Source organism: Octopus bimaculoides, chromosome 7 (genome assembly GCF_046866305.1).
Source record: "Octopus bimaculoides isolate indiv1 chromosome 7, ASM4686630v1, whole genome shotgun sequence".
In the NCBI taxonomy this organism is placed as follows: Eukaryota; Metazoa; Mollusca; class Cephalopoda; order Octopoda; family Octopodidae; genus Octopus; species Octopus bimaculoides.
The window spans coordinates 15,789,405-15,814,413 of NC_142934.1; the positions used below are offsets into that span (position 1 = coordinate 15,789,405).

The 25,009-nt window shown below is 36.7% G+C and overlaps 1 protein-coding gene across 1 annotated transcript in view; it reads right to left on the reverse strand.

Annotated features, from left to right (window-relative positions):
* The window catches only part of LOC106873384 (ATP-binding cassette sub-family D member 3), a 41,791-nt gene that overhangs the window by 10,567 nt on the left and 6,215 nt on the right, over positions 1–25,009 (reverse strand). The window contains exons 2-14 of the mRNA XM_089354871.1: positions 19,287–19,320; positions 18,663–18,709; positions 17,152–17,203; positions 15,689–15,777; positions 11,113–11,182; positions 9,549–9,575; positions 7,446–7,516; positions 6,489–6,612; positions 5,766–5,822; positions 5,304–5,356; positions 4,048–4,137; positions 1,331–1,400; positions 700–769 (exon numbers count right to left, since the gene is read on the reverse strand). Of these exons, the coding sequence (XP_089210997.1) occupies positions 700–769; positions 1,331–1,400; positions 4,048–4,137; positions 5,304–5,356; positions 5,766–5,822; positions 6,489–6,612; positions 7,446–7,516; positions 9,549–9,575; positions 11,113–11,182; positions 15,689–15,777; positions 17,152–17,203; positions 18,663–18,709; positions 19,287–19,320 (854 nt within the window). The remainder of the gene's footprint in view (positions 1–699; positions 770–1,330; positions 1,401–4,047; positions 4,138–5,303; positions 5,357–5,765; positions 5,823–6,488; positions 6,613–7,445; positions 7,517–9,548; positions 9,576–11,112; positions 11,183–15,688; positions 15,778–17,151; positions 17,204–18,662; positions 18,710–19,286; positions 19,321–25,009) is intronic.

Here is a 25,009-nt window from a genome sequence, read left to right on the forward strand (position 1 = left end):
TTATCCCATGAACCCTATTGGGTATTGAACTCAGATCCAAAAGGGAACAGAAACTAGATATTGTAAAACCAACATGCTATAGTATTGATTTTTATCAATAATAGAAATTGATAAAAATACATTTACACTTGTTTAGCCCTAGGTTAGCTATGGCTGAATAGGCCTATCACCAAGATGGTAACGATATTCTTGCCATGACCATCTCATCTTTTTCTCAGGAATAAAGTATATAAGACTACATTATCCAATATGTTTTTCCTTGCTTTTTTTTTAAGATGGTATGCACGAATTGGGGATATCCAGCAGTTATTTCAAGCAATTCAAGCAAATATACAGAAACATCCTTGAGCTACACTAAAAACTTCATGACAGACCAACAAGGAGTTATTATATATATATATATATATATATATATATATATATATATATATATATATATATATATATATATATATATATGTATATATATATATACTATGTAGTTGCTTGATCTGCTAGAAAGAGCAACCAAATCTCCTTCAAATCACACCAGTTATCTTAAAAGAGGAAAGACACACTAAATAATGCAGTTGTGGACACACACAGCCTGACAAAACAAAAAAACATTGTCAAAGCAGGAACAGGCTTGATAATAATTGTGCTGGACCAGGGCAGACCTGGGACAAAACAACAAGAATGTGATGTAAATAACATACTTACATTTGGCAATGATACTATCAATGAAACCCATTTGCATACGGAAGAATATGAAGGAATTTGCATGGCTAACCTGACAAAATAAACAAGAAAAGGTCAACAGTAAGTTGTATGTCAGCAAAGAACAGAAATAATCTAAAAGTGTCTATCATTATCCTTAATTCTTTAATAAAGAAAAATAAATGCGCCCTTTTAAAGCCTAGCCAGGCTCATGGGCCCGGTTTCCCGGTTTCAATGGCGTATGTGTTCTCCAGCTGGATGGGACGCCAGTCCATCGCAGCGTTACTCATTTTTACCAGCTGAGTGGACTGGAGCAACATGAAATGAAGTGTCTTGCTCAAGAGCACAACGCGTCGCCCAGTCCAGGAATAGAAAGCACAATCTTGCGATCATGCTGCTGACAACCTAACCACTAAGCCGGGTATAAATACCAAATCTTTACGTGTGGGATGCAAAAAAAGGAAAAAAATACAAGATGATAATCAATGAAATAGCTTATAACACAAATGTGGTTTATATACACCTGTCCTCTTCACAATTTAGCAGTGTGTCAATAAGCCACACTCGACCTTAAACTGTTAATGAGGAAAACAAAGAAAATCAACAAGAAAAAAAAAATGACTCGTTGGCTTACCATTTTCTTAAAAGTTGCAATAATGATGTTGTGCTCTCGTTTATTCCCTTGGTAGAAGGCTACTTCTTCACTGCAACATTAAAACAACAGAGAAATAAATTGTAACACTGAACATTCTGACTCTTTTGTTATATTTAACAATTAACCTATCTATGCTAAAGTGGCCTCAAACCTTCTTTAGGCCAAAGCCATTAAATAAATGGATGGTCACAGGTGGAACATATTTGATCATGGATTAGCTGAATTAGGACCACCCTGAAGCTGACCAACAACAATTTCTATAAAAATTTATGAACTTTCTGGTCTAGTACCTTCTGTCAAAATTTTTGAATGTGTCACCAGCTTCCTGGTAGTCATAGATCCCTTTATTCTAATAGTTTCTTTCCTCAAAAACTGCTGCTCTATGGATTTCACTTCCATCATCTTGTTTTATTCTGGTCTGTGCTAGTCAGTCCTTTTAGCTTCCTATCAACTGATATATTTTGAATTTGAAGACCCCCTTCTTTTCCTTCTTTGTAATCCTTTATGCTACAGTGGCCTTAGACCTTGTTTTGATAAAAAGTCATTAAAAAAAAAATAACCTCTTTTCAAAGATTTCTTTTTGTACTGAAGTATTTCTTTTCACCTGTTTGTAAAGCCAAGAATGAAAGACAATCTGACAATATGATATTTATCCCCCACATTCATGGACTTCACCAATAGACAATGTGCAACAAGATAGCTCCAACCAGCAATTAAATCTGTAGTGTTTACTCAGCACACCAGGAAACTTACTGTTTGCCATGCAAATAGTCACCAGTGCTGAATATAACAGTAAATCTAATAATTCTATAATATGGAGCACAGCTTGAAGTCATTGTGAATTAGAACCCTTTAATCAACCTACATTTCCATGACATCACCTATGAAATTTGTCAGCCTTGTTGGCTGTGCCTAGAGGCAAAGGTATAACCATGTAGTTAAAATGTTTGCTTTGCAAACATGTGGTTTCAGGTTCAGTCCCACAGTGTGGAACCTTGAGCAAATCAAGGGTCTTCGGCTATAGACCCTGGCTGACAAAAGCCCTGTGAGTGGATTTAGTAAACAAAAACTGAAAGAAGCCTGTAAGCCCATAGTGTATGTGTGTGTATGCATGTATGTGCATGTGTGTGTACATGTATGTGTGTATGTGCATGCATTGCACATGTGTTGGTGAAAGGTATACATATCAAAGAGCAAAACCAGTTTAGCCCCAGGTCAACCTCGGTTGAGCAAACCTCTGATCAGATGTATTCCAGCAATGACTACTCTGTTTTATTTTCAGGTGTTATATATTTCTAACAATGCCTGATAAAACTGATACAATGTAATTTGCAAGAGAAGCTTCTGGACTCTATTTCACAATAAAAAACATTTTTAAATTAATGTTTTTTTTTTTTGCATACTTTTATTGGATGAAATAAAATTCCACTGAAAACTCTTGTGCTTTCAAACAAAATCCTACTGTAATGTCTGTTGAAGAATATAAATCTATCATTTGCTAATAGTTATGACAGATTTATATCTTAGCAAAACAAGACATTTTGTAAAAAGCTAAGTGAATACAATATTGAAATTACAGCTGAAAATTCAGTTCAGTTTGATTTACTAGTGTCAACTGGCTGTGTTGCTTTCATGTGGGTGTATGGGTCTATGAACATGTGTATGTCAGGAAGGGGGTACTCAAAGGCTAAACAAGCCAGCCAGCCAGCCAGCTGTGACATGCTTTATCACAGGTTCGGTTCACACTACACACCTTACTGTAAAGCAGTAATATATATATATTTAAATACATTTTATGTGAATTCATCATTATTATTATTATTGTTGTTATCGGGGTACAAAAGGCAGGATTTTTTTTCTTTTTGCCCATACAGAACAAGTTTTCATAATAGCTAAATTAGCATCCAGTCCATACTTCACTGGAAAGTACCGTATTTTAACGTGTATAAGGAACCCTTTTTTGTCAAAAATTAGGTTAAACAAATACAGGAGTCTTTATACATGAATAGTATTATATTCCCTTACAAAACCTTTTTTCCAAATGGGGTTCCCTATACATGAGGCTCCCTTATACATGTTAAAATACGGTAATTTTTCCTTTCTATGAACATCATAAAATTTATCAACTAAATCTACCATGGTATTGGTTTCAAATTTTGGGGAAAGATGTAAGTCGATTATATCAGCCCCAGTGTTTGTCTGGTTCTTATTTTATAAACCTCAAAAGGATGAAAGGCAAAGTTAACCTCAGCAGAATTTGAATTCAGAAAGGCGGCGGGCTGGCAGAAACGTTAGCACGCCAGGCGAAGTGCTTAGCGCAAATTCCACCAAGGTCGACTTTGCCTTTCATCCTTTCGGGGTCGATAAAGTACCAGTTACGCACTGGGGTCGATGTAATCAACTTAATCCCTTTGTCTGTCCTTGTTTGTCCCCTCTATGTTTAGCCCCTTGTGGGTAATAAAGAAATAAGAATTTGAATTCAGAACACAAAAGTAGATTAAATGCTACTAAGCATTTTGCCAGGCATGCTAACGACTGCCACTTCACCACCTTAATCTACAGTGATGTTAATAGCCTAAAAGTACTAAAGATATAAGAAAAAAAAGGAATAAACAATAACAATTAACATAAAATTTTTGCTGTTTTTTTTTTAAAACATGAAATAACAGGATAAAATACTCTCGGTTTTCAATTACCTGTTAGTGATTAACCTGGTGTTTACATATCGATATTCTCCTTCCAGACGCTGCTCTTTCATTGTCAGCTTAGCAACCGGACGGCGTACACTGAAGAGGAAGAAAATAGTAAAATAGTTTATATATCAAAGATACAAAGATGCGGAGTTGCAATGAAGAATGGTCTAATGAAAAACATGGCAGCATCTCTCCTTGTAGAGTTAGAAATTCATAGTCCTTCACAAGACTGCATGCTGTGCCATGATATCTCAGGATATCTCAGAACAAAAATGCTTTACTTGTTTGTAAATATATCTACTGGAAAACATTAAACAACTGAGAAGGATATGTATGTGTATGTATGGGAAGTACATATCCTAGGATGGACTGGATGCTTTTTATGTGGTTCCAGTACTAGCAGGGTCACCAAATAACTTGCAAGACAAGGAGTGCTGGTGGCACGTAAAAATCACTATTCGAGCATGGTCGATGCCAGTGCAGCCTGACTGGTCCAGTACCAGTGGCACGTAAAAAGCACCATTCAAGTGTGGCTGATGCCATTACTTCCTGACTTGCCCTCGTGCCAGTGGCACATAAAAGCATCCACTACACTCTTGGAGTGGTTGGCGTTAGGAAGGGCATCCAGCTGTAGAAACATTGCCAGATCGGATTATAGCCTGGTGCAGCCTTTTGGCTCGCCAATCTTCAATCAAACCGTCCAACCCATGCCAGCATAGAAAGCAGACGTTAGACGACGATGATGATGAGGAGGATACATACTTTAAAAATGCAAATATACTTTTTTATATTCAATTATTTAAATACATATAGGTATTCAATACTTAACAAGTTTTAACTGGAAAAACTAAATTAAGATTACAGCCCAGTGTAGAAGAGAATTGAAATAATTATAACAATAACACACTAGGCAGTCATCATGCAGAGGAGGGGCTCTGTCCAGGAGATACAAAGAATGGCAACTACAGTTTGTCTGTGACCATGACACAGTAAAAGGCTTACTATGAAACATATCAACAGAAATCAAAACAAACCCACTAGTCTCAAACAAGGGAGATTCTTTTTTCAGAGACTGATGGAATCCTCTGACCAAAGCCCTTCTTTAGAAGATGGTAAAATGAAGAAAGAGGGAAAGAATTTGAAAGTTGTTAAGAGGAACAGCAAAGGTCAGGAACACTTGGAAAATAGGGATTATGTCATTGACCTGCTGAGGGATGAAGAACAAAGAAAAGAGCTTTGATTGAGTGACTTGTACTTACCGTGTAAGGAGTAAACCAGATATAGCTAGGTACAATAACATTGTTGCTGGACCCTGTAATAGTAACAGATAGAAAGTAATAAAGTAGTAAATCTATTTAAGTCAGGCTTTAACTTTTTCATTACCATACTTCTAATCATATACTTAATGTATACAATTCTTAATTAATTTTGATATAATTGAGATTAGAAGGTTTTAGTTACATAACTGATATTGTTGTTATTAAATCATTGTTTGGAATGTATCTTAACAAAAGAATTCTTAAATAAAATTTTGATGACATATTCTAATTTAAATATAGACATTTTATAATGCTAGACTCAATATTAGAACCAACAGTAGTTTCACATAGGCTGGCCTAAAAAGAATTAAATAGAAATAGTGAAACTACAACTTCTTGAATATTTTGGTTACTAATTACACATGCTCAATCAAATGTTAGATGATAACGAGCTCTTCTTACCTGAATTCCAATACTATTGGTCAGTTTCAAGCTGTAGATGATTACATCCATAACAGGCTATAAAAGGAAGAAAACATTAAGAATTAACAGATTAGAAGGAACTCCTTTCATCCTGGCAGTACCAATGTTAGAATAGAATACACCCAATCTATACTATTAAGTGACTGACAACAGGAATGAAACTCCACACATTTAGTGTTCATTTCCCATGCTGGGGTGGGTTGGATGGCTTGATAGGAACTAGCCAGGCTAAGGGCCACAACGGGTTGCATAGTCTGTTTTGGCTTGGTTTCTATGGTTGGATGCCCTTCCTAATGCCAATCACTTTGCAGAGTGTACTGGGTGTTTTTTACATAGCAGAATTACCAATACTTTTTACATGGCACTAGCACTCACACCAATGCTTTTTATGTGGCACCTTGGTTTTAGCTCATCATAAAAAAAAGAAGAAAAACAAGCTGCTCCCCACAAAATAAAGCATGACAAATATACCAACAAATATCAACATTTTATTCTGTTTATATCTTATAGTTAATATTTAGAGATTTTAGTCTGGGTAGGCAATGCCTGTTCTTGCCATCCTAGAATATGTACCTCTGATACATATACAGATGTGCATATCCTTCTCAATTCTTTAAATCTCAGTAGATATATTAACAAACAGGTAAAGCTTTTTTTGTAAAACTATTGACAGGAAAATACAGAAAGAAAATGTCTGCCTACCTTACTTAAGTTGGAGTACAAATCAGCGACAGAGTTACAAAATTTCTCTACATCTTGAGTGAGGAGTTGATCAGGGTTTGAAATACGATTATCAAGGTTACTCATCTTGTAAAATGTGAACCCTCTGAAGATAAAGAAAAATACATGTTTCTGAAATTTTTCTTCTTTTTTTTCTTTTTCTTTTTTGGTTAAATGAAAAGCATTTTAGTTAAGAAACTTGCTTCACATCACATGTGCAAGTCTCATTTATCATGTCCTCACATATCTAAAGTCTTGTGTGTGGAAACTGTGCAGCAACACATCAGGTGCGTGTGGGATAGGGTGGGGGACATATGGCAGCAAAAAATTGCTAAGTCAAACAAAAATCCGTATCAGCAACCCATCTTTATGCAAAGTGAATTTTGTCTTTCCTTTTCCTAAGTTTGTAAGTTAACTACCATAATATATATATATATATATATATATATATATATATATATATATATATATATATATATATATATATATATATATATATATATATATATATATATATATATTATAATTTAATGTCATTTTTCCATGCTGGCCATAGGATCAACAGTTTGACATGAGCAAAGAAGGTCAGCTCAGCAGAGAAGAAGTGAAGGAAGGAAATAGGGTAACAGAGAAGATTGATTGAAGAATGGATGTTAGAAGATACACTGTGGAGGCAGGCTTCACAGAACCTCAATTCTGCTGAGATGGATGGGTCTTCTCAAAGACAGCATATCACTATTCATCTTAGTCCCCAGTTGTCCCCTTTGAGATGTACACACACACACACACACACACACACACACACACACACATTATACAATGTGGCCTGTGGTATCTCTAAAAAGACAGGATGATCATGATCTTGCCCTTAGATCACAAGTTTGCTCAGAGATGATAGACAGCTAAACAACAAGACCAGTTTAAATAAATTTAACTTACTTTAAATATTTCTCATATAGATGGTTTGTCAATCGAACTCTGAAGTGGAGCTTTAGTTTGCTGAGTCCATACTGAGAAGAAAAAGAAGAAAGGTGAATAGCATACAAATTATATCAGTGGCAAGGAAAAAAAATGCAGAGAAATATAACACTATTTATAACATATAAATATGTTGAATCAAGGTTATTATTTCAAAGCAAGTTTAACAAAAATGGAACATTAACTAATGGGGGACTCAATACTGGGTGTAGAATCAAATTTATTGTAAAATTTAAGAGGAGTAAGATATTTAAGTTTTGTTAAATGGATTATTCAGTCAGTTGATTAAGGTTAATTGAATAATCCATTAGGTAAAACAAAGACCCAATTAACATAAAATCTATAATAAAGTAGTTGTATACTGTCACATTAAGTTGACAGCATACAACTGCTTTATCGTAACACTGCTGCTTAATTCTCTCTGTGAGATTTATAATTAAATCATTTCTAATATATATAATAAAGTATATCATTATTATCATAACATCCACTTTTCCATGCTTGCATGGGTTGGACAGAGCTTATTAAGGCAGACAACATTCCTGTTGCCAACTCTTGCCCTTTAACCAAGCAAGATAATATTTATCCATGGCCAGACATGTTTTTCTGCATAATATTGGAAATGACTAAGGTGGCAAAGTGGCAGAATTGTTAACATGCCAGGTAAAATGCTTAGCAGCATTTCATCTGTCTTTGCATTCTGAGTTCAAATTCTGCCATGGTCAACTTTGCCTTTCATCTTTTTGGGGTTAATAAGATAAGTACCAATTGAACACTGGGGTGAATATAATCAATTCGTGCCTCCCTCTAAATTGCTGGCTTTGTACCAAAATTTGAAACCAATATTAGAAATGACTGATATTCATTTACAGAAATCATATGATATCAAGACAAGGAGAAACAAACATACACACACTCACACATGTGTGACAAACTTCTCTCAGTCAACTAAATCTACTCATAAAGATCTCATCAGCCACACTTGCCCAAGGTACCATGCATTGGGACTAAACCCAAAATCAGGTGGTTGGGAAGCAAACTTCTTAATAACACACCCCTAACCGTCTTCTACTCTCTTTTCACACTTTGCCAAACTTACCCACCCACCCACCTTTCCCAGTCCTCTGCTCCTGTCCTCTCTTATATTCACCTCTGATAACTTGGGTGTACAGCCTCAAAACCACTGCCTCTTCACTCTTTTCAGCCAAGACAGCATGTCTTTTCTCTTAGCAAGACACTTGTTCATGTCCCTCTGTCTTGACAGTAATGCTCATTTGTATTTATCATGTCAAATCAAGACAAGGAGACAGTTAACACACAAACAACATATGACAGGCTTCTTTCTATCTACTAAATCAACTCGGGAGACTTTGAAGTAGAAGACACATGCCCAAGGTGCCACATAGTGGGACTGAACCCAAAAACATATGGACAGGAAGCAAACTTCTTAACCACCCAGCAATGCTTGCACATATATGCCTGTATGTTTTTGAAATATACAATAACATATAAAAATCCTTTCCCTTACAAAATCAACATTACTGTCGCTTGTCTGAGAAATGACCCTGCCAAGGTGGGGTAGCTACTGCTGTAAGTGTCACTGGCCATTATCCATGGCAACTTTGCGGTCATGTCCACAAGGTATGGCTAATCAGGCCATTTGGTCTGGGATGTTACAACCTGTTGCTCCCTCCCACCCCATTTTCTACTGCCAAATCCACTCTTATTTTTCTTTTTCCTATTTCCTTAGTGAGGTAGTTATGGAGTGGGGTCAATAATGTGATCTTTTATAATTTTAATGCGTTTTCTTTCTTTTCTTCTAAAAATATGTTGTTGATAAAAACAAAGTCTTTTAAAATTCGGTGGTGCAGCTAGAGTGAGCAATGCCCAGGGCAGCCCTTGGTTTTCCCCCCTATACAGATTTATATAGCAGGCCCAAAAGTTCCACCCTCATAAAAGCATCAACTGAGAGACCAACCCCACCACCTTCCTCTTCCCAGCTATGCTACTGATATATTTTTAACTGTGGTCAAATTTTACACAATAAAAAATAATGCAACTTACTTTCAATAAATTATTTGTAGCAGAAACCTGAAAGAAAAAGAGAGAGAAATTTGATTAAAAGAAAAATTTTATTTTATCTGTAAAAAAAATATAATACAAATATATTTTCTGTTCTATCAAAAAAACTTTCAAAATACTTAATGAAGTAAGTTTAGACATATTAAAAGGAAACATCCTTGATAACTAATTAATCTCCAAACTAAATCAGATTAAAATTACTTCCAACTATTTGGAAAGATCTGGAAATTTGAACTTTTGAATAGATTACTAGTTTATAGATGAAAGACTTTTACTGTGTTAAAAACCACTTTAATCCTTTAGCATTTAAACCGGCCATATCCGGCCAAAAGTATTCTGCCTATTCTATGTTCAAACTGACCAGATCTAGTCTTTCACACCAACCCTACAATAACATTTTAAAAATTAACAGCTACCTCATCAAAATCTCATAGCTACAAGATAATGCATGATTAGTTCAAAACAATGTGAATAAAAAAGCATTAATTATGGCAGAATAATGTGAACACTAAAGGGTTAAATTGCAACAAATTTCCAAGATTGAGGTAAGTAGAACAAAATATATAACTTCATTTAATTGCCAATCTATCACTGAGTTGATGACTTAATTTTTAACTAAATTCTTTCCCTTCTACCACCACTAGAGTTATCATCATCATCACCCTTTAATATCTACTTTTCTATGCTTGCATAGGTGAGATGGAAGTTGTTGAAGTAGATTTTCTATGGATAGATGCTCTTCCAGTTGCAACACTCTCCTATTTCCAAGTAAGGTAATATTTCACCATGGCTGGACAATTTTTTCTCCAGAAGATTGGAAACAAAAGACATCACTTATATGACAGTTATGCTCATTTACAACTATCACATGATATCAAAACAAAGAGAGTATACACACACACACACACACACACACACACATAATGAGGTTAAAGACTTGAGTCAGCCCAAGGCTATAATAGAAGACACTTGCCCAAGGTGCCACACAGTGGGACTGAACCTGAGACAATATGGTTGAGAAACAAGCTTCATAACTACAGTCACACCTACCAGATAACAAAATTTGTTCACTTTTTCCAATTACACAGGACATTTCATCTGCTTCATTTCTTTTCCTTCTTGCAATTATCAGTTCTACATACTTCAAATATCTTCTCTCACAATTTCAAACATTTTTTTTATTTTAAAGGTAGTAATTACGGTCAGACTGTTCAATGCTCAATCAGATATTCTTTTTTTAAATTAATCAAGTAACCCACAATTCTGAGTTCAAATCGTACCCTAGAATTATTTTTGACTTTCACTCATCTGAGCTTAATATAACCACCAGCAATATGCTAGAGTTGATTTAATTTATTAAGTGTCTCTCCCACAAAAGATTGATCTGTGCAAACTAAACAATAATCAATACTGGAAATTTAAAAATATAGACAATTGCACTTATTTTCTAAAAGGCTCAAATATACATGGCTCTAGAATAGTTTTTGTACACAAGAATTAATTCATGAAGCAATCTGTACATGACAATTTAACAAACAATACTCACAGCTGGCATTGCATAAATAAATCGGAACAAGTGAATTTTGAAAAGTTCCAAATCTCTACCAATAATGGCACTGCAAAAGAGTAACAAATAAAAATATTTAGTCAAGAAATAATGAAATCTAGATAATGTAATAAAGTAAGGGGATGGAATAGCCAGGGTCAGCTTTGCATGAAGAGAAACTATCTAGTGTGGTAGATAGACAAACAGACAAATCAAACAAGAATTTCTAGCCATGACCGTGCCATTCATCATCATCATTATCATCATCATCGTTTAACGTCCGCTTTCCATGCTAGTATGGGTTGGACGATTTGACTGAGGACTGGTGAAACCGGATGGCAACACCAGGCTCCAATCTGATATGGCAGAGTTTCTACAGCTGGATGCCCTTCCTAACACCAACCACTCAGAGAGTGTAGTGGGTGCTTTTACGTGTCACCCGCACGAAGGCCAGTCAGGTGAAAGCAGTGGGAAGCTCGGTGAGTGAATTGTAACTATTATTACATTGAGAATGGTAAGCAACTATATAGAGAGACAGATATATAGATAGATAGATATTTAGGTTTATATAGAGACATACATACACGCATGTAGATAGATACAGAATATATACATATATAGAAGCATGTATATACATATACAGATGCATACATACATATATATCCAGCTGTAGAAACTTTGCCAGATCAGATTGGGGCCTAATGCAGCCTTCTGGTTTGCCAGCCCTCAGTCAAACCATCCAACCCATGCCAGCATGGAAAACAGACATTAAACGACAATGATGATGATGACATACATATATATTTACACACACACACACACACACATATATATATATATATATATATATATATATATATATATATATATATATATGGTGGTTGTCTACTCCTTAAACAGAGTTTGACCACCTCCTGCACCTACACCTTAGCCCTTTCATGGCGTCTGATGTGGCTTTTTAAACCAGACAGTGTTTTGAAAAAACACCCACACAGATTGCACCTCTGATTTGCACTATCAATACCTGCAAGTAAGTTCTGCTCATTGTGGATCCGAACATGTCTTTTAAGACCCCCATTGGATTTGCAAACCCTCTGGCACACACCACATTCAAACGTGTGCACAGACATATAATCAGAATAGCTGGATGAGGTTTGTTTTCCATGGGTTCGCAGGTGAGATTTGAGGCCAGCCAAGGACAGACATGGTTTGTCACAGACTGTGTACACAAAAAGGTCCTTGTCATTCACCTTCTCAGTCTTTACATTTTTCCTTAAATGTCTCTTGAGCCCTGCTTGCATCATCCTGGCCTCTTCAAATGCTTTCACTCCACTCCACACCCTTGTTCGCCATCCAACTCGATCTGAAGCGAGGACTTCTATATCTTTTGGAGCCATTCCAATTGACTTCATAGCAGTCCTTATGCCATCCTTAAACCTTTTTTTAGGTTTATGCCGATAACGTTTCCCCTCTGCAAGCTCACCATAAAACAGCTGTTTCGGCATGCGTTCATCTGCCATTCAAACAATATGGCCACACCATCTCAATTGGTTCCTCAAAATCATGGCTTTAATTGAGGGGATGCCTGCAGATGCAAGGATTTCTGTGTTTGGAGTAAAAGAATTCCATTTAATTCTTAAAATATGACGAAGGCATTTTTGGTGGAATTTTTCTAACATTTTAAAATGCCTTTCATGACAGGTCCAAGTTTCACAGGAATACAATAGGGATGTTAAGACAAATGATTTGTAAAGAGCCAGCTTTGTGTTGTTATTTATATGTCGCTGGCGCCAGACGCGTGACTCCAAGCCACCAAATGCTTTTGCTGCCCTTTGAATTCGCAGGTGTATTTCCGTATCAAGATTTCCATCATCTTGAACAGAGCTTCCCAGGTAGACAAATGAATTGACAACCTCAAGTAACTTTCCCTTAACAAAAATTTTAGGGAGGTTACAAACAGCACCATACGCAGGTTGATACATTACAACTGTTTTTTTCAGATTGATGGTCAGGCCAAAATCATCACAAGCTGCATCAAATGCAGATACAAGGGATTGCAGACCCGATTCAGAATGACTAACCAGATCGCAATCGTCAGCATACAAAAGTTCCCTAATAAGTGAAGTAAAAACCTTCGTTTTAAACTTCAGTCAGGTCAAATTAAAAACATTCCCCGTTGTTCGATATTTTATGTAGATACCCTCCTCAGAGTTTTGAAAGGAATGTGACACCACAACGGCAAAGTATATTGCAAAGAGGGTGGGTGCATCAAGGTCTCCCTGCTTTACTCCATTTTCCACAGCAAAAGATTCAGAAAGCCTACCACCAAAATTAACCCTAGCTCTCATATCCTGATGCAAAGCCTTGACCATGTTTATAAACTTTTCTGGGCAACCAATTTTCCCCAGAATTAGCCACAGAGCACTTCGATTAACAGTATCGAATGCTTTGCTCAAATCAACAAAGCAATGGTACAGAGCAAGATTCTGTTCAATGCACTTCTCCTGTAATTGTCTGACAGTAAAGATACAATCAGCTGTGCCCCTGGAGGAACGAAAACCACACTGAGACTCAGACACCATACTTGGAACTATAAAGGTATTTAAACGTTCAAACAAAATGCGGGCGAGCACCTTTCCAACCACAGACAAAAGGGAAATCCCACGAAAATTACCACACAGATCCTTTGGCCCCGATTTATATAAGGAGACAAGAATGGCATCAATCCAGTCTTGAGGCACTTTCTCAACACTTTCTCCTCTCCAACAGTGACAAATTAAAATATTTAAGAGTTCCATCATTTTGTCACCCCCATATTTCAAGACTTCTGCACAGATTCCATCAGATCCTGGAGACTTGTTGTTATTCAGCTTATTCATAGCTAAATAAATGTCATTTAGAGTTGGTTCAGATGCCATCTCTTCTATAACTGGAAGTTGTTCAATTTTTTCTATCGTCCTCATATTAACGGATGATGGTCTATTCAAAAGTGCAGAGAAATGTTCTACCCAACGCTTATGAATAGAAGCGGTGTCAGTCAGAAGAAAACATCCATCTTCTGTTCTCACTGGAGCTACTGAAGAAGATTTTGGACCATATACCTCCCTAACATAAGAATACAAACAACTGGCATCATTTCTATCAGCTGCTTCTTGTGCCCCTTTTGCCCTATCATTCCACCATTCCTGTTTAATTTTCCTTAGAGCAGTTTGCACCCTCCTTTTCAGCTTTCTGTAAGTTTCATTTGAGTTGGGATTCAATGACTGAGAGAGCAGTGTATTGCCTAAGTTTTGTTTTTCTAAAAGTTGATCATGAATTTCTGCTGATCTATCTGAGAACCAATCTCTGGATTTATGAGATTTAAATCCCACTGACGAACTTGCAGCCTGAAATACTTTTGTTTTGAAATCTTCCCATAAATTGTTTGGGTCAAGATTAATACTTTCTATAGCGTCGTGGAATCTTTGCAAGTTGCTTGATAATTTAAAGTTTGCAACGTTTAACTTTTTGGGTATCTTAGGACCAGACTGTCGGTTTTTAGGTTTTATCGAAAAATCTATTTTGCCACGCAGTAGATGATGGTCAGTCCAGCTCTCTGCCCCTCTCATGACCCGAACGCTAGAAACGTCTTTCATATCACATTTCCTAATCAAAATATAATCTATGAGATGCCAGTGCTTAGATCTTGGGTGCATCCAGGTGGCTTTATATTTATTTTTCTGCGTAAACAGAATACGTGTTTATATATATAAATATATAGACACGTATTTATACATATACATACACACATTTATACACACACACATATATATCCAAGCATATATATATATATCCACACATATACATATATACACACACATACATATATACAAAAATCACACATACACATATATATATATACATATATACGCACACATACATCCATATATATGCACACATGCATACATATACACACACATACATACATATGATCAGTAAAGCTTTCTCAGTGGGAGGTGCCAGTTGCACAATAAAATATTTGGCAGACTGTTGCACAGCCTAGGCTGTAATTTTGAATTACAGGCTTCAACAGTTACAAATGATCTTTTGATGAGACAGAAATCTTTAGAATTTCAAGAGAAGACATTCTTACTTTTTGCAAATGCATTAGAAAAATCAATAAAAATTTAAATAATCCTTGAGTATTCTATGTGTTGGTGAGAGTGAATTTATTAAAAATACAAAACATGAAATTAGGATTTCTAACGCAGGGCCATATCTTTTTTATGTTGGAGGTGGATAGACTAATTGATCTACTACTTGACTGGGACTTATTTTAACAACTCAAAAAAAATGAAATGGAAAACAGAATTTGGCAGAATTTGAACTAAGAATATGATGTAGCTAAATACCACAAGACATTGTATGGACGAAGGCAGCTGTGTAAAAGAAGTGCTGACCCCTAACTGTGGAAGGAACCTATGGTAGAGGTAAACCCAAGAAGACATGAGATGAGGTGGTGAAGCATGATCTCCAAACTTTGGGCTTAACAGAGGCAATGACTAAAAAAAAAAAGAACAAGGACAAAGAGCCTTACCTTTCAATCGCTGTACCATTTTGGATCATCCATACATCAGCATATGTCCGAGCAATCAAAGAAAGAGCAACCATCACAAGGTACCATGACTGTAATGGAATTCAAACACTAACATTTAAACAATTGATTTTAAAGACAGATCAATAGAAGAGGAGGAGAATCTAAGATATTCATAGAGAGTAATTATTAATCTATTTGGCATGACTAAGTGGCTTTGAAGTTTGCTATACATAACCACATGGTTTCAGATTTGGTCCCACTTATGCAGCCTAAGGCCAATCAATGCCATACAAGGGAATTTGGTAGAAGAAACTGAAGAAAGCTTGTTTTTTTTGCGTGTGTGTGTGCACTTGCACATGAATGTGCTTTCATTTACTGTACATCTGTTTTCCTATGATTGCATGAATTGGGTACAGATATTATTTGGGGCCCTTCTTTTACAGATGGATGCCTTTACCTGTTTTCCAAGCAAGGAATCTCTTATTCCACCCAGGCTTGAAGGCACACAATAACCAGATGACTTGTTAACAGGAACTGACCCTTGCCCCTGCACTACATTTATACAAGTGATCACAGATATAAACAAACAGATCAGCTCTGACTGAGAAGACCTGTTGTCAATAACGTTTCAGTTGTAACCATTATCTTTGTATACCCAAAACTGTCCAATGTGCCTTTCCATTTTAATATGAGAGTGAGGCATTATTTGAGGGCGATTTGGCTGCTATTGCTGCCTCATCTGAAAATGGATATCTACTGAGAGGAAGGTAACTTTGCCAGAAGTTTCTCCTGTTAGACACAGTGGGAAGCCTTACTAAAGTTCAAAATAACAGCAATACTTCCAATGAATTTTTCAAGAATTGTCTTTTTTTTATCTTTTAATCAGGGGAAAAAAAAGCAGTACCCATGACTCTTTAAAGGACCACCAGGACTGACTGAAAGGAGAGAGGGGGGTGTCTTCAAACTGGAGCCCTGGCCTGAATGCCTGCAACAGATATAAGATAAAGCTCCTTTCCAAGTCACACAGACCTCTAGGGCCAGTTTTCCAGATTCTCTGGCATTATACTCCTCCCTGGATAGGATGCCAGTCCATCACAGGATTACTCACTTTTGCCAGCTGAGTAGACTGGACCAATGTGAAATGATGTGCTCAAGAACACCATGCATTTTTCAGTCCAGGAATTGAAACCACAATCTTATGATCAGGGGTCCAAAATCCTAACCACTTAGCCACATGCCTCCACCTTGCAACAGAGTGGATTCAGAAAGAGGCACCTAAGGTGTTCAGTGGTGATGTTAAACAGGGCAATGAATTAAGTTTGTAGCTTCTTTCCTATGCATGACTGATGTGATGTATATAAAAAAGAAAGACATCAGTGGATCTGTCACTCCAGAAACTATGCTGTTACACCAAGACTATGTCAAAACAACTTATGCTTCGAAAGAGAAGTATAAAACTTTACCTCAATAGACAGCCAGCCTGGAATCATAATCTTCAAAATCTTTATCAGCCGCCTGTAAAAATTGAGATTTAATAAATTTTTTTTAAAAACTGTTCAATAAAATACTTGATTTAAAAAAAACCTTATCAATTAGTGCTTCTGATTTTTTAAAAATATAGAATGAGAAATTAAATTGGAACTAAGGAGGAATCCACAGCTTCATACTTATATCTTGATTACAGATTTCCGAAGAGCCAATCTTTGTTCACTAAACTTCTGGGGCAAAAGAAGCAAGGGAGTGTCTGAAACTTAATGCAAAACAACATTACAAAAGACCTGGCTTGAAAAACACCTGTTATTCAGTAGTTTATATCTTTTGCTAAAGTACATTTAGTGTGTGCATTTGTGTATATATGTATATGTATGTATATTTTATTCTTTTACTTGTTTCAATCATTAGGCTGAGGCCATGCCAGAGCACTATACATATATATATATATATATATATATATATACATATATATATATATATATATATATATATATATATATAAAATATCTATCATCATCATTGTTTAACATTCAACTTCCATGCATGTATGCATGGCTAGGCCGGTTTGACAGGAGCTGGCCAAGTAGAAGATTACCCCCCAGGCTACTATGTCTGTCTTGGCAGGGTTTTTACAGCTGGATGCCCTTCTTAACACCAACCACTTTGCAGAGTGGACTCTGCCACTTTTTACATGGCACTAGCACAGGTGAAGTCAGCTATGGCATTAATTTTACAGCTGGATGCCCTTCCAAATGCCAACCACTTTACAGTGTGGAATGGATGCTTTTTATAAATATAAAATTAACTGGCACTTCGCCAGTTACAATAATGAGGGTTCCAGTTGATCCAATCAACAGAACAGCATGCTCATGAAATTAACATTCAAGTGGTTAAGTACTCCACAGATATGCATATCCTTTATACAGTTCTCAGGGAGATTCCGCGTGACATAAAATGTGACAAGGCTGGCCCTTTAAAATACAGGTACTACTCATTTTTGCCAGCTGAGGGGACTGGAGCAATGTGAAATAAAGTGTCTTGCTCTAGGTACAGATCAACTGAAGGTTAATGTACATGAACATACAATTCTTAGGTACAAATCTTGTCCAGATCAGACAAAATTTCCATCTCTGGGGTCAATATAAACTGACTATACCCTTTTTCCAAATTTCAGGCCTTGTGCTTTTGTCAGTAATTAATAATACTTTCTAACATAGGCACAAGGCCAAAAATTTTAAGTGAGGGGGAAACAATTATATTGGCTCCAATACTCAACTGGTACTACATTTCATCAATCCCATAAGTAAGAATGGCAAAATTGCCCTCAGCAGGATTTGAGCTCAGAATATAAAGAGCTGGAACAAATACAATAAGGCATTTTTTCCAGCACTCTACCAATTCTGCCAACTCACTACTTCGTGTGAGCCGTTAATTATAACACTTGTTTTATGTCAAAATAAAGAAAAACAAATATACTTACGCAAGAAAAATCTGGTCCACTGCTGGCTTTTCTTTCTTTTCATCTTTCTAGAAATAAAAGATGAAGAATGCTGTGTCACCTAAGTTAGTCAAAAATGTCTTAGAATCATTCATTTTTCATTCAAAATTTTACTTCATCTAGATGAAAGTGCACACAAGCCCAATGAATCACTCAGTATCTTGGATTGTTTAATAAACAATATCAAAGTATGGTTAGAGACATCATGAAATATTCATTAACCTGCAATGCTTATTATTAATAATTATTGAAACTTCAAATATTATATTCTTATACAAAGAAAATGGCAAAATTGAAGGTTTATGCAGGCGCTAAGGATTCTTTACCAGTACCTTAGGCAACACATTCAACTGTACTTGTCACTAGCTTATTACCTAGTACCTAGTTGAAAAATAGAAACCAATTTATCAAAAAAGTTAATCTGTAACAATCTACCATTAGATCTATGAAGGGATTTGTCTTTCCAGTTCCTTAATGCTATGGAGAAAGTATCTTATAGTTTCACCAAGAATAATAGAAATTTCATGTATACTCAGATTTCAAAAATTTTTCAAAAATATAATGGAAATTTTATTTTATTTAAATTAGTTCAGAAAACAATCTTACCTGTGGAATGACAACCTCAATTTCTTCATTTTTTCTGAAATCAAATTAAATAAATCTTATGTGAAAAAGAAACTGAAACTTTTTGATAAATAAAAACTAATAACACATGAACATATATTATTAAAAATCACTATTTTCACCTCAACCAGGACTCTCAACTGGGGTCCACATGGCCCTTGGGAATCCGCATACAATTTTGCAGTTAAAATTTATGTGGTTAAAATTTGGTTATAGTTCTACAAAACATAAAATATTTTAACAAATTTTTTTATACAATTCTTAATAATATTTATAAAAATATAATGGGGCTTTTTTAAGCCATCAAATGTTTATTAGGGTCCGGTAGAGTAAAATAGGAATCAAAAGGGGTCCATTGGCAAAAAACTGCTGAGAACCACTCACCTAGACAAACAGAAAACAGCCAAAGCGGCGAGCTGGCAGAAACGTTAGCACGCCGGGCGAAATGCTTAGCGGTATTTCGTCTGCCGTTATGTTCTGAGTTCAAATTCCGCCGAGGTCGACTTTGCCTTTCATCCTTTCGGGGTCGATAAATTAAGTACCAGTTACGCACTGGGGTCAATGTAATCGACTTAATCCCTTGTTTGTCCCCTCTATGTTTAGCCCCTTGTGGGCAATAAAGAAATAAGAAAACAGCCAAATAGCCAAATGCCTTTAATAAATTCTGAATAATTGCATCTGTCTTCTTGTGTCTATGTATATTTGTGTTAGTGGTTGTTGTCAATGAGTGTGTTAACAGCTGAGACTACAAACGGGGCTGTTCATTTCCAGTCTTCCATGAAAAAACATGTCAACAACATCTTACTCTGCTTGGAAAGAGGTAAGGGTTGACAACAGGAAGCGCATATGGCCATAAAAAAAATCTGCCTCGCTAAACTCTGTCCGACTCATGCAAGCATGGAAAAGGAGGCATTAAATGACAATGATGAGGACAAATGATGAGAATGTGTAGGAAATATGTATCTTTAGTGGGGGGCCCAGGGGCAGCACACACTTTATCTATGCTAGTACATGGACCCCTTGATTCCTCTTTCACATGGATGGACCCTGATAATCATTTGATGGCTAAAAAATTATTTTATATTTTTATAATTAAACATTACTCTTTTATTTGTTTCAGTCATTTGACTGCGGCTATGTTGGAGCACCGCCTTTAGTCGAGCAAATCGACCCCAGGACTTATTCTTTGTAAGCCTAGTACTTATTCTATCAGTCACATTTTGCCGAACCGCTAAGTTACGGGGACGTAAACACACCAGCATCGGTTGTTAAGCGATGGTGGGGGGACAAACAGACACACAAACACATATACATATATACGATGGGCTTCTTTCAGTTACCGTCTACCAAATCCACTCACAAGGCTTTGGTCGGCCCGAGGTTATAGTAGAAGACACTTGCCCAAGGTGCCATGCAGTGGGACTGAACCTGGAACCATGTGGTTGGTGAGCAAGCTACTTACCACACAACCACTCCTGCGCCTATTATTAGGAATTGTATAAGAAAAAAATTGTTAAAATTTTGTGTATTGTAGAAGTATAACCAGTTTTATGGCACATAAATTTTATATGGACCCACAGTTGTTCAGTATGCTAGAAATAGTAGTCAAGCGCCTTCAAAGTCACACCCAAACACCTTAAAACAAGATTGCATTGCAGTGCCAAGTATACAAAGGACAGGGCAGTCAAGGTTAGAATACCTCTGATCACAGGTCGAGTCAACCAGGGCTGACTTAGGCCTAATCTAGTTCAGCTCTTACAACTCTCCCAGCATTAATTATGTTATGATAGAGAAATGCTCTGAATGTATAATTTTTGTAGTGTGAGTCATATGAGATCACTTCAGTGCACTTGAGGTAAAGTAGAGTATCAAAAACTAATAAATAGGTAAAGAACAGCCATCATACTGTCTGTAACAGGAGCTGACATACATACAGACGTACATCTATTTACATGCCTCTCTGTTTCTTTTGTTTGCAAAAATATTTCTGTATGAAGTGTATTCAGCTCATACTTTCAAGCCATAAACTCAGTTGAATGCAAACAGTTGTCAACTGAATACTTTCATTAAGTAATGTAGACAATGTGTGGGTTGGTTTGAAACAGAAGCTAACAAAAACATGGCTGTGAGGTAAGATGCTTGCTTCGCAACCACATAGTTCCAGGTTCAGTCCCACTGCGTGGCACCTTGGGCAAGCGTCTTCTATTATAGCATTGGGCCAATCAAAGCCTTGTGAGTGGATTTGGTAGATAAAAACTGAAAGAAGCCCATTGTATATGTGTGTGTGTGTGTGTGTTTCATTTTTCTTAAGAAGGGTCTGAAAATTTACAGACTTACATCAACTGTTTGAGAGTCAACAGTATTTACCTACTATTTCATCATCATCATCATCGTTTAACGTCCGTTTTCCATGCTGGCATGGGTTGGACAGTTTGACCGAGGTCTGGAAAGCCAGGAGGATGCACCAGGCTCCAATCAGATCTGGCAATGTTTCTACAGCTGGATGCCCTTCCTAACACCAATCACTCTGACAGTGTAGTGGGTGCTTTTTACGTGCCACTGGCACTATTTGTTATTTCATTTTAACTTCCACTTGTCCGTGCTTAGTAGGAGTCAGATGCAATTTGTTGAGGTAGGTTTTCTACAGCTGGATGCCTTTCCTGTTGCCAACCCTCACCTGTTTCCAAGCAAGGTAACAGTTTCTCCATGGTCAAACATGTTTCTCACAGAAGACTGGAATCAAAGAACGTCACTTGCATAACAGTGATGCCTACTCACAAACATCACATTATGTCTGGATGTGAGTACACACACTGCATGCATGCACACACACACAAACACACACGACAATCCTCTTTCAGCCTCAGACCACCGTATCCATTTACAAGGCCTTAGTCAGCCTCAGGCTATAGTAGAAGACACTTGCCCAAGTTGCTGTGCAGTGGGACTGAACTTGAGACCACATGGTTTGGAAGCAAACTTCTTAACCACACAGCCATGCTTTCACCTATATGTATATTCTTTTTAAAAATTATATATTGTTATTGGTGCTATGCTATATTTATGACCAAGACACTTTACCCTTGCTAGTCTGGGTTCACTTAGCTGCAGAAGAGACACAAAGAGGAAGCCCACATCATTGCAGCAAGCAAACACTGAGACAAAGATAAAATGTTCTAAAATCAATAAGGTATATCGTGTTTTTTTTTTTTGTTGCTTTTTTGTTAAGAACCACTGCAAACAGTCAAGTGTTTTGCTGGTCGATAGTGCTAAACTCAAATCCTCTATTTGGCAAAATCTGCATTAGACTGGCTCATATCCAAGGAAGATGATGTCTCCTAAACAGTGAATTTCTTTAAACCTGGGTATATGCTAACATGATAATGTAGCTGGGTTGTGATGAGAAATTTTTTAACCCTTTTGATACCAAACCACCTACAACTGCATCTGGCTTTATACTGCCAGAACATTTTATCTGTTATACAAAATTATAGTCTCTCAACCATTTAAGACAGTAAAATTTAGAGATGAACAATTCATCAAATAATAAAAGTATTATTTGTTACTAAACCACCCGAGTCTAACTCAGGTTCCACCGTAAGGAATATTATCCTTTATATCTGTTTTTATTTTATCTTTTACTCATTTCAGTCATTGGACTACAACCGACTTGAAGGGTTTTATTCAAACAAATTGACACCAGTACCTATTTTTAAAGCCTGATACTTATTCTATTGGTCAGTTTTACTGAACTGCTAAATAAACAGTACCATACACATATCAGGACTGGTTGTTAAGTGCTGGAAGGCACAAACACAAAGACACACACACACATATGATGGGCTCCCCCCCACCCCAGTTTTTATCTTTCAAATTCACTTACAAGGAGTTGGTCAGTCCAGGGCTATAGTAGAACACACCATGTGACCACAAACCAAGCTTCTTAACCACATGCCTTTCTTTCTTCCTGAGTCAATTAAAAAAGTACCACTTGATTACAAGGGAAAATTCAATCAACAGTGTCCTTCCCCTACAATTTCTGGCATTGCACCAATATAGAAATCAATAATATTGAATCTAAAAGCTTTCATGTAACTCTTTTGTTCATATGGAAATAGTTATGCAAGCTCTGACAGACAGCTGCTTTTCAGCATGTGATACTCCCAACATCATGCACAATTTCATTGAGAAGATTTTCTCTTGGCTATACCCTGTCACAGACTAACACCAACAATGAATACTTGTTCAAATGATTTGGGAAAGTAGCCAAATATTTAACAACCTACAGGAACAAATTTGATCTTAGGCTGATATCATCACCACCACTATTTTCACAAGTTCTTCACAAGACATCCTAAGACAATTTTCTCTGGACATCTCTTCTTGATATATAATCCTTATTTTTGAAGTATAGTACTATATTCTTTTCATGTCAAACAATTGGGACAAACAAATGTCATTACTGCCTAAGTGGTGTGAATGTTAAGGTAAAGTACACACACATACATAAGATAGACTTCTGTAGTTTCCATCTATGAAAGCTGTGTGGTTGAGAAGCTTGCTTCCCAATCATGTAGTCCCAGGTTCAATCCCATTTTGTGACTTTAAAGGCAAGTATCTTCTATAACCATGGGCTGACCAAAGCCTTGTGAGTGGATTCATTAAACTTGAAGAAGCCCATTACATATAAGTTTGTGTGTGTCTGTGTGTGCGTGCGCACATGCATGTGTGTGAATGTGTACGTTACATATCTAAGTTATCCTTAGAGCAATCAATAGATGAGAACGCAGCATCAAAAATACTGACCTCCTATAATCAAACTCTCTATAGTACTTGATATCTCTGCATGAATTAATCATTTATATGGCATTTACCAACAGGTTTATAACTCTTTCCATACGATTCACTCTTTTGTAAATCAGTGCCATTCTAACTTGCCTCACAAGCCATTCAATCTACCCCTAGCTTCCTTAATAGCCCCTTGATCACAAAGCAAAGGACTCACCCAGAGGCCTTCACATTGACAAATGCTAGGTTCTAGTAAAGTACATCTCTTGCAGTTGTCCCACTCAGAATATGGCAGCTGTAGTATCTATTCCTGGCAAATAGCCAAACTGCATCTCATTTAGGCTAATTCTGTCACTAATCAATTTTGCAATATTTTTTTTTTTGTGTGCAGCTTTCATAACCTAATGGAAACAGTTATTGTAAAATTATTGAAGAACAAGGCTAGCCTTGATGAGTTGCAGTTCAGCTTTAAGTTAAGAAAAGGTACCACCAATGCCATATTCCTAGGGAGACTGCAAGTACTTATCTTGCAGTAACCCTATTATACCCAGTGGAGGCGCAATGGCCCAGTGGTTAGGGCATCAGACTCGCGGTCATAGGATCGCAGTTTCGATTCCCAGACCGGGTGTTGAGTGTTTATTGAGCGAAAACACCTAAAGCTCCATGAAGCCCCGACAGGGGATGGTGGCAAACCCTGCTGTACTTTTCCACCACAACTTTCTCTCACTCTTACTTCCTGTTTCTGTTGTGCCTGTAATTCAAAGGGTCAGCCTTGTCACACTGTGTCACACTGAATATCCTCGAGAACTATGTTAAGGGTACACGTGTCTGTGGAGTGCTCAGCCACTTGCACGTTAATTTCACGAGCACTGTTCTGTTGATCAGATCAACTGGAACCCTCGACGTCGTAAGCGACA